This window comes from Perognathus longimembris, chromosome 17 (assembly GCF_023159225.1).
Source record: "Perognathus longimembris pacificus isolate PPM17 chromosome 17, ASM2315922v1, whole genome shotgun sequence".
NCBI lineage: Eukaryota > Metazoa > Chordata > Mammalia > Rodentia > Heteromyidae > Perognathus > Perognathus longimembris.
The window spans coordinates 55,289,385-55,299,918 of record NC_063177.1 but is presented as its reverse complement, the minus strand read 5'-3'; the positions used below and the strand labels follow the sequence as shown (position 1 = coordinate 55,299,918).

Below are 10,534 nucleotides of genomic sequence, written 5' to 3'. Positions count from 1 at the left end.
GTACCACGTGGGCCATGCCCTCAGCCCTTTTGTGTTTCATCTACTACGTAGGATTTCTCATTTTTGTCAAGGGCCAGAGTGGGCCTTGCCTGTTACCTCCCCATAGCTGGGATGGCCATCATTGACCTACCGTCCAGCTCCTGACTGAGCTATTGTCATCGTTATCATTATGAGTCAGTGTGGGGCTTGAACTCAGAGCCTGCGCACTGTCTTTGAGCCTCTTTGTACTCAAGGTGAGTGTTCTACCACTTAAGCCACAGCGCCCCTTCTGCGTTTTCAGTGGTTAGCTGGAGATAGGAGTCTCATGGGGACTTTTCTGCCCGGTCTGGCTTTGCGCCACGACCCTCAGATCTCAGCCTCCTGAGTCGCTAGGATGACAGGCGTGAGACACCAGTGCCTGGATTGACTGAGCTATTCTTGAACCTTGATTTTCCTACCTCTATCTCCCAAGCAGCTGGGAGCCTCAGAATTGTATTCTTAATAATGAGACAGTAAGGCATATATACATGAAAGAATTTAGGGAGGGGGCTGGGAATGTGGCTTAGTGGCAGAGCGCTTGCCTAGCATGCACAAAGCCTAGGGTTCAATTCCTCAGTACCATAAACACAGAAAAAACTGGAAGTGGCACTGTGGCTCAAGAGGTAGAGTGTTAGCCTTGAGCAAAAAGCAGCTCAGGGACAGTGCTCAGGCCCTGAGACCAAGCCCCAGGACTGGGGGGAAAAAACCCAAAACACCTAAACTAGACCTACCAGCCTCACACCATATTCAAAAGTGAAAATGGACAGAGCTATAAATCCGTAAACCTCTCTGTGGGTCTCTTTCTTGGTGGTGCTTGGCCTGGCACTGGGTATGCGGGTGCTCCGCTACCTGAGCAGGACACCCTAACTCATTATACTTTATTTTTAAGAAAGGGTTGCACACTTTGCCTGGGTTGTCCTCAAACCTTGATCCTTCTATCTTCACCTCTCAAGTAGCCGGGATTACAGGCGTGAGCCGCTGTACCCAGCCTATAAAGACTTTAAAATAACTTATAGGCAAGTAAGTAGCTGGCATGCCAGCACGTGCCGATATCCCCAGCTACTCAGTAGGCAGAGGCAGGAGGATCGCGAGATAGGCCAGCCTGGGCAGAACTACCAAAATTCTCTTGCAAAACCAAAATAGAAACCAAGGAATTAGGAGTGTAGCTCAAGTGGTAGAGTGATTCTGAGCAAGCACAAAGTCTGGGTTCAAATCACAGCATTCGAAAAAAGAAAAAGTGAGGTGGGTGCTGGTAGCTCATGCCTGTAATTCTAGCTACTCAGGAGGCTAAGATCCGAGGACTGCCGTTCAAAGCCAGCCCAGGCAGGAAAGTAAGTCCATAAGACTATTTTTTTGGCCAGTCCTGGGCCTTGGACTCAGGGCCTGAGCGCTGTCCCTGGCTTCTTTTTGATCCAGGCTAGCACTCTACCACTTGAGCCACAGCGCCACTTCTGGCTTTTTCTATATATGTGGTGCTGAGCAATCGAACCCAGGGCTTCATGTATACGAGGCACTCTTGCCACTAGGCCATATTCCCAGCCCTCCATGAGACTCTTATCTTCAATGAACCATCAGAAAATCAGAAATGGCGCTGTGGCTCAAGTGGTAGAGCACTAGCCTTGAGCTGAAGAGCTCAGGGACAGTGCCCAGGCCCAGAGTTCAAGCCCCACAACTGACAAAAAGGAAAATGAGAAGGAAAGAAAAGAAAAAGTGAACCCACTCCAGAATGAAAACATTTGCAAACCATGTATCTGATAAAGTCCTAATAGCCAGGATGTAGACAGACTCCTGCTTAATCAACAACGAAGAGACAGGCAAAGACTAAGCAGACGCGGCTCTGGGAAGCTGCCCGACAGCCCAGAACATGAGACGTGCTGACCCCACTACACCCAGAGAAGGGGAAGGAAAACCACTGCGGTGCCACCCACATCACCAGCTTCAGGGAAGCCCTGGCAAAGGCAGAGGCGCTGTGTCTCGAAGTAACAAAAAGGCTGAGATCAGTACAGTTCCAGTGGCACAGTCCCCCTAGTGCCACCGGAAACCAAACCCGCCGCAGCTGCTACGCCGTCAGTGTCAGACAGACAGACGCACACTGTGCTGCACGGCGGTCACAGTGACAGACAGACACACTATGTGCTGCGCAGGCGGGTGGATGGGAACCCGGCCGGCCACTCCCACCTGAGCACAGTAGTCGCCAGGTGACCCCGCCGTCCCCACCCTGCCCCCGTGCAGACAGACAGCTGGGCAACGGGAAAGGTCCGCCTACTCCCCATCACGTCCCCACGTCCCCTTCCTGTCACGCCCACTTCCACATCTCCTCACGTCCATGTCAGCCAGGTCCACCCATCACATCCTCACATCAGCCACGTCCTCAGGTCCATGTCAGCCACGTCCTCACGTCAGCCACGTCCTCAGGTCCACGTCAGCCACGTCCTCAGGTCCACCCATCACATCCTCACATCCTCAGGTCCACGTCAGCCACGTCCTCAGGTCCACGTCAGCCACGTCCTCAGGTCAGCCACGTCCTCAGGTCCACCCATCACATCCTCACATCCTCAGGTCCACGTCAGCCACGTCCTCAGGTCCACGTCAGCCACGTCCTCACGTCAGCCACGTCCTCAGGTCCACATCAGCCACGTCCTCACGTCAGCCACGTCCTCACGTCAGCCACGTCCTCAGGTCCACGTCAGCCACATCCTCACGTCAGCCACGTCCTCAGGTCCACGTCAGCCACGTCCTCACGTCAGCCACGTCCTCAGGTCCACCCATCACATCCTCACATCAGCCACATCCTCAGGTCCACGTCAGCCACGTCCTCAGGTCAGCCACGTCAGTCACATCCTCAGGTCCACGTCCTCACGTCAGCCACGTCCTCAGGTCCACGTCAGCCACGTCCTCAGGTCCACGTCAGCCACATCCTCACATCAGCCACATCCTCAGGTCCACGTCAGCCACGTCCTCACGTCAGTCACGTCCTCACGTCAGTCATGTCCCACAGCCCGCCCGCCCCCCAGCCCCCGCGGGCGTGATCCGCCGGCTAATTCACCAGCGGGAGCGTCGCCACCCAGCACCGCCCGCCCTGGGCTTCTCGGATCCCCGGGTGGTGGTGGGGGATTACTGGGGAGGGCCGGGACCTCGGGCGGTGGGGAGTGGGGGGATTACTGGGGAGGGCCAGGTCCTTGGGCGGGGCGCTCCACGACTGTGGGCGCTGCACGGCGGGAGCCCCAGGTCCCCCAGCCCCGCCCGGACCCACAGAGGCCCAAGGGATTGTCACGGCCCCGCCCTGCCCTTCCCTCGGGGGCCTTCCCGGCTGGGGTGGGCCTGTGGCCCGGGACGGCGCCCCCTCCTCTAGAAGCGTTTGAGGGGCTGAGGCCAACTGGGGTGCGGGCGCCCCGCTGACGTCCCCGCCGGGTCCACTCCCGGGGGCCACCGTGGGCTGGGCGGGCGTGACGTCGGGTGAGCACCGGGGCAGCTCGGGCTTCGGGGGGCGTGGCGCTGTGCGGGCGAGGATGAGCGGCGCCCACCCCACCCGGGCCCAGACTCACAGCCAGCACCAGCAGGCGGCCGGGCGGGGCACCCCCGGGGGGCAGCTGGTGCCGGGAGCACGAGCGGCCGAGGCCAGCGCCCCCTCCGCGTGGCGTGGGGTGGAGGCCGGGGTCACGGCGGGAGCAGGCCTCCCGGGTGCCGCCGAGGGGCGTGCGCGTGGCGTGGCAGAGGCGGGGGCCGCTCCCGGGGTCTCGGTGCGGGGCTGGCTCCAGGTCCCAGCCCCTCTGACGGGCCTGACCCGGCGGCGGCAGCCCCGCACGAGCCACGCTCCGTCCCAGGCCTGGCGCTGCCCGCCACGCGGTCCGCATCAATCCGGGCGGCCCGAGCGGTGCCCACGGGTGACCCGCGGGGCTCAGGGCCGCGGGGGCTGGTGCCCCCCGGCCCGCCTCCTGCCCCCCTCCTCCCGTGCCTGGCACCTGATCCCGGGAGGGCGGGCGGGCAAGCGGCGGTGCCACGGTGCCACCGGGGCCCAAGTGGGTGAAGCACAGACCATGTGGGGGCCAACTTTAATACGGGGGCGGCCTGCCTGCGGCCCAGGGAAGAGGCGTCCCGTTTCTGGCGGGCCCCGAAAGTGCGTGGAGCGCGAGGTCACTCGGAGGCCGGCCGTGGGGCCCCGGGGCTCCCTGGGCGCGGAGCGGGTCTTCCGGAGCGGAGCGGAGCGGGGTCGGGCACCGCGCGTGGGGTGTCCTTTCTCTGCGTGTGGCCGCGCGTGTTCCAGGAGGAAGTGGGCTCCAGTCCTCCACCCTGCAGAGGCGGCCCCGGGCCGCCCCCAAGCACGGCAGGTGGGGTCCGAGCGCTGAGCCGGGCCCGGAGGGCGGGCCACTCCTTTCCGCTTCCGCCGGCAGGAGCCGGGACGCCCAGTAGCCTTCCCGCAGACTGGGGAGGAAGCGAAGGACCCAGGCCCGCCGGCGGGTGCTCTTTAGGGCAGGGCCGCCGAGTCCGCGGACGGCGGTGTCGTCCTGATGTGTCACCCGGGCGGCCTCCCGAGCCCGTCGGGGCCGCCACGCGGCCCAGCCCGGGGGCCGAGCCTCGACCCCCGCGAGTCCAGGAAGGGGTCCCCGTTACGAGGCTGCCACCAGCTCTGCCTGCCTGGGCCTGGCTTTGACGGGGGCTTTTTCTGTGGGGAAGAGAGAAACCTCGTGAGGCGCGGGGAGGCCCACGCGGGGAGGCCCACGCGGGAGGGCTGAGCGCCCCACGGAGCCGGAGCGGCCCGCGGGCGGAGGGGCGGAGCTCCGGGAGCAAGCGCGGGCTCCCGGGAGGAAGCGGGGGGCCTCCTGGGTGGAGGCCGGGCCGGGCCCCTGGCCGGGCCCCTGGCCGGGGTGTGGCGCGGAGCCGTGGTCCACGCTGGAGAGCCACGTGCCCCTGTGACCCCGGGCGCGGCCCCACGCACGGGCCATGCTGGGCGGGAGCCCTCGGTGCGAATCCTCCCAGCAGCCAGCGCGCTCTGGGACCCCAACGCGCTCGCCGAGGCGCGGTGCCGAGGTACCTGGGTTGACGTCGGGAAGGGGCTCCGAGGGGACCTCCGGCAGCTCCATCTGTTCCTGCAAGAAGCGGAAGGACGCGGGTGCGGCGCCGGCCGGGCCTCCTGGCCCGCGGCGGGCACGCGCACGGCGGGCCGGGCCTCCTCGCCTGCGGCGGGCACGCGCACGGCGGGCCGGGTCGGCCCAGCCTGCACGCGCCACGCTCCGCGGATGGGGATGGGGGTGGGGCCCCTGCTCAGCCTCCGCGGCGGCGTGGGAGACGCGTGCCCACGGGCCACCGGGGGAGACGCCTCTCCCACCGTCCCCGGGGTCGTGCGTGCGTGCGTGCGTGCGTTTGCACGCGTGCGTGTCGATGGCCCCGTTCACCGGGTGGGCTCGGTGCCGGGCCCGCGGTGGGAGCAGGCATCAGAGCAGCCTGACCCCCCCCCCCACAGGAAGCTGCGACCCTAGGGCGGGGTCGCGGTGAACTGTCCCCCAAGTGCAGGGGCGGCCTCTGACTGCAGGCCGGGGGCAGGGCAGAGGCCCGGGGTGCCCCAGAGACGGCGGACACAGGGGCGCGAGGGGGGGAAGCCGGGCAGAGCGGACGAGGAGGCTCAGCGCCCCGCGCGGGCCCGGACCGGCCCCCCTCGCCTCTCCAGCCGCCGGGGGCCCGGCTCGGCAAACACGGGGCGCAGCGCAGGCCGAGGCCTTCCGCGGCCGCGCGGGGAACTGGGTCGCTGGGGTGCGGTACCTGAGTGATGGCGTCCAGCTCCTCCAGGATGGCCTCCTCGTCCTCCTGCGTGAAGCTCCCCGCCAGCAGCTCATCGATTTGCTGCAGAGGAGCAGAGGGGGCGGTCGGTGGAGGGAAGGGGGCGGCCGGGCCGGGGGTGGGGTGGGGGGGGCGGCCGGCGGGGCGCCGCGCCCGCAGTGCCTACCCGCTGGTACTCCACCGCCTCCTGCGTCTCGTCCAGAATCCTCTCCACGTCCTCGATGGACATCACCTGCAGAGGGCAAGATGGCGGAGAACATGGGGCACCCCGGCTCGGGCGCCCCTCCAGCCCCCCCCCCCCCCCGCCCGCCGTCCGATCCCCGGGGACCCGGGCCGCGCCTCCTCCTCACGGCGCCGCCTCCTGGGCCGCACACTCCCGCCCGCCCGCCCGCGGCCCCCGCCAGGCCCGCCGCACCCACCTGGTGCATCTTGTGGAGACACTCGTTCCCCACCTGCAGCCCCTCCATCACCTTCATCTCGATCTGCGTGAACTCGATGCTCTGCACCTGCGGGGGGGGAGAGCCGCGCTCGGGAGCTGCGCCCGGCCCCCCCGCCACCACCCTGCCCAGGGGCCGCGCCCGCCCGCCCGAGGGGGGAGGCCAAGGCCGCGACGGCCGGCTCAGCAGCCGCTGGCAACCGAGAGCACGGAGCGCGGCCCCCGACGCCGGCCCGGCTGCCCGCACCGCCCGGGACGGCCCGCCCGGCCCCCGCCCGACCCCCGCCCGGCCCCCGCCCGGCCCCGCCCGACCCCCGCCCGGCCCCCCCCCCCTCCCGGCCCCGCCCGGCCCCGCCCGCGCGCCCACCATGGCCTCCAGGCTGCTGATCTGGTTCTCCGTGCGGTCCAGGAGCTGCTCCCGGTAGCGCTTCTTCTTGAGCAGCAGCTTGGCTCGCCTGCGGGGGAAGCGGGAGGTGAGGGCCGGGCCGCGCGGGACCCCAGCCCCGGCCCCGGGGAGGCCCGCCGCGCCCACTCACTCCTTCCTGCCCTCCCGGAGCAGCTGCCGCGCCAGGGCCCGCTCCCGCTCCAGCTGCTGCGTGACCCTCCGCTGGTACTGCCGCAGCTTGTCCCGCTGCTGCTTCAGTTGCTGCCGGGAGCGAGAGCGGCGGTCAGGGCCCGCGGGGCCTGGGGGGGTGGGGGGGGACGGGGCGGGGGCGATGCCCCGACCAGGCCCCCCAGGCCCCGGGCGGCGGGGAGGACGGGGGGGGGGGCGATGCCCCGACCAGGCCCCGGGCGGCGGGGAGGACGGGGGGGGGCGATGCCCCGACCAGGCCCCGGGCGGGTGGGGAGGACGGGGGGGGGGGGCGATGCCCCGACCAGGCCCCGGGCGGGTGGGGAGGACGGGACGGGGGCGATGACCAGGCCCCGGGCGGCCCCGGGCGGCGGGGAGGACGGGACGGGGGCGATGACCAGGCCCCGGGCGGCCCCGGGCGGCGGGGAGGACGGGACGGGGGCGATGACCGGGCCCCGGGCGGCGGGGAGGACGGGACGGGGGCGATGACCAGGCCCCGGGCGGCCCCGGGCGGCGGGGAGGACGGGACGGGGGCGATGACCAGGCCCCGGGCGGCCCCGGGCGGCGGGGAGGACGGGATGGGGGCGATGACCAGGCCCCGGGCGGCCCCGGGCGGCGGGGAGGACGGGACGGGGGCGATGACCAGGCCCCGGGCGGCCCCGGGCGGCGGGGAGGACGGGACGGGGGCGATGACCGGGCCCCCGGGCGGCGGGGAGGACGGGACGGGGGCGATGACCGGGCCCCGGGCGGCCCCGGGCGGCGGGGAGGGTTCGGGAAGAACGGCTCCCCGGGGACTCCAGCAATGTCTGGTCACTGACGCCGGGAACCAAGGGGACCCCAGGGCGGCGGCGCTGCACCGGTGGGGAAGGCACGCACACGCACACGCACGCTTGTGCACACACGGAGCGCAGGGCCGGCGGGGAAGGCACGTACACGTACACGCACGCACACGCACGCATGCGCACACACGAAGCGCAGGCGGCCGGCGGGGAAGGCACGCACACGCACACGCACGCATGCGCACACACGGAGCGCAGGCGGCCGGCGGGGAAGGCACGCACACGCACACGCACGCATGCGCACACACGGAGCGTCCCCTCCGGAACCCCCTCTCTGGTCAAGGCAGGGTCTCGCTCTGTAGCTGGCGATCCTCCGCCTCCGCCTCCGGGGCTGCGGCAGGGCCACCGCCGCCGCCACCGCCGCCGCCACCCGCGGCCGCCACGGCTGGAGTCTCCAGCGAACGCTCAGCTCCCGGGCGCTCAGGAAGCTCTGCCCGAGCAGACGAGGAGCCCCTGGGTGCCGAGGACGAGGCCTCGCCGCGGGCTGGCAGGGGGCGTGGGCCACGCGCCCCCCTCCCTCCTCGGCCCCCTCCCTATGGCCTGGCGCGGTCAGCCGGCAGCCGGGGCGCTCATGGCGCTGGGGTGACACCTGACAGGGCAGGACGGCCACCCCGAGGCCTAGCGGCTGGGAGACCAGTGCCACCCCAGCCCCCCTCCCGTGCCCTCCACAGCCTGTCCGCCCCCCCACCCCCGCGCACTCTGTGCCGGCAGAGCCTCATCAGGTCAGGAGGGAAGTCTGAACCCCAAGTCCCCGGCGCGAGTCCCTGGTCGGAGCAGTGGCCTCCGCCGGGCGCCTGCAGCCAGGGCCACGCGGGGCTCCACGCACTCCCATGCCGCCTGGCTGGGGGGGGGGGTACCCGGGATGAGGCCCGCAGCCGGGGCCCCGCGCCCCCTCCCGGCCCTGGATCGGGGCGCAGCCTCGGGCCCGCCGGAGGAGCAGCGCGCGGAGCCGGGAGGGGCTCTCGGGGTTCCGGCCCCGCGGCAGGACCCCGGCTTCCGGCGGGGGCTGAGGCCGGAGGGCTCCGGAGCCCACGGGCCGCGGGGCTTCAGGCGCACCGCGGGCCTCGGCGGGGCCCCGGGGAGGCGGCTCGGAGCCGGGGGAAGGGCGCGCCGGGCTCCTTCCCGGAAGCCGCGCTGCCCCGCCCCGGGCTCGGCGGGCACCCAGGCCGGGGTCAGGCCGCCCGGGGCCGGCGGGGCGTGGGGGGTCCCGGCGTTCCGGGCCCCGCTCCCGACGCGCTCGGGCCCCGGCCCCGCCGCCCCGCCCGGCCCGCCCGGCCCTCGGCGCGCCCCCCGCGCCTCCGCTTCCCCCGCAGCCTCACCAGGATGGCCCTGTCCTGCTCGGTGACCCGGCTCTGCTTCTTGCGGCCGAACAGGTTGCCCATGGCGGCCCCGCGCCCGCCGGCCGGCCGAGCCCGTCCCCGCCGCCGCCCTGCGGCCACCGTACTCCGCCCGCCTACGGCGGCCGCGCGGGGCCCCGCGCCGCGGAACGCGAAGCGCGCCCGGCGGAACCCGCCCGCCCCGCCCCGCCCCGCCCCGTGGGGGTTTCCGCCCGCCCTGTCCCGCCCCACCCCCATCCCACGCGCCCAGTCCCGCCCCGTGGGGGTTTCCGTCCGCCCTGTCCCGCCCCATGGGGGGGTCTCTGGCCGCCCCACCCCCATCCCACGCGCCCTGTCCCGCCCCGTGGGGGTCTCCGCCCGCCCCGTCCCGCGCGCCCAGCCCCACCCCGTGGGGGATCTCGCCCCCCCTCCCGTGCCCAGCCCCGCCCCGTGGGGGGTCTCCGCCCCCCCTCCCCGCCCCGTGGGGGGTCTCCGCCCCCCCTCCCCGCCCCGTGGGGGGTCTCCTCCCGCCCCGTGGGGTTCATGGCCGCATTAACTCCCGCCTGTGGAGCCCCAGGTGTGCGCGGCCCCGAGCGAGCGCGGTCAGGCCTGGCGGAGCCCGCAGGGCCCCCAGCCTTTCTCCCTTGGGGCCGGAGCCCCCGGTGCCCGGGGTTCCAGGGAGGGGTCAGCTGCCAGGGCCTCAGAGGCCCCTGAGACCCCCGGCCCCGCGGTGGACCCCGGCGCCCCCGATCCCGCCCCGCGCGCCCAGCCCCTCGGCTCGGAAGGGCTCCGTGTGCTCCCCGGGCCCGCCTGCAAGGGCCACGGCGTTGCCCGACAGCTCACCCGTCCATTGTGCCCTCCCGCCCGGGCCGGGTGCCGAGGCTGCGCGGGGCTGCGGCTCCGCGCACCTTCCGGCCCTGGAGGCCGGGACCCCGGGAGAGGAGAGCGCGCCCCTCCAAGCCACAGCTGGGGTTTCCTGGGCCGCTTGCCTGCCCCCTCCCGCTGCCCCCCCCCCCCATCACAGTCGCCCAGCACCAGGTCAGGAGCAGGTCAGAGGTGGCTTTCCGGTCCCACCTCCAGTCTAGTCTTCCTGCAAGCCAAGGGGTCGGGTCTGTGGCCTGACGGCCCGGGGACAGCTTGAGCGGCCGCGCATCGAGTCCGCCCCGTGGCTCCACCATACCTCAAGCTCATTCCTGTCCCCCCCCCCCCCCCCGGGCGACGGCTCCGCGGGCCCGCGGGCTGCCGGGACTCAGCCTGCCTTCGCCTGCGGCTCAGCGGCTCCGCTTCGGCCGCCCGGGGACCCCTTGTTCTCGCGAAGTCATGGAGACCGGGCCAGAGCTCGTCCCTCTGGCCTACGAAGGGCGGCAGTAGTGGAACGTTCCAGACGCAGGGACCCCCTCTGCGTGAGTCACCGAGTTCCCAGTGCGAGTCCCCAGCCGGGGCAGTGGCTGCCGGCCGCCTGTGAGCCTCAGGCCTGGTGAAGGCTGCTGGGTCTTTAGGGCGCGTGGCCGAGGGCGCGTGCAAGGCACACTCGATGGTTGTGCCTCCACCCTCCCTCCCATGCCGGGGAGGCCCGGGC

General features: G+C 71.3%; 1 protein-coding gene across 1 annotated transcript; it reads right to left on the bottom strand.

Moving 5' to 3' along the window:
• Positions 1-4,042: 4,042 nt before the first annotated feature.
• Chmp6 (charged multivesicular body protein 6) lies at positions 4,043-9,122 on the bottom strand. Its single transcript, XM_048365597.1, has 8 exons — positions 8,959-9,122; positions 6,766-6,875; positions 6,597-6,684; positions 6,213-6,299; positions 5,960-6,025; positions 5,776-5,856; positions 5,051-5,105; positions 4,043-4,681 (listed from the first exon to the last, which is right to left on the bottom strand). The coding sequence occupies exons 1-8, from the start codon at positions 9,019-9,021 to the stop codon at positions 4,626-4,628; spliced, it is 606 nt and encodes a 201-aa protein (XP_048221554.1). The 5' UTR covers positions 9,022-9,122; the 3' UTR covers positions 4,043-4,625.
• Between the last annotated feature and the right edge of the window lie 1,412 nt (positions 9,123-10,534).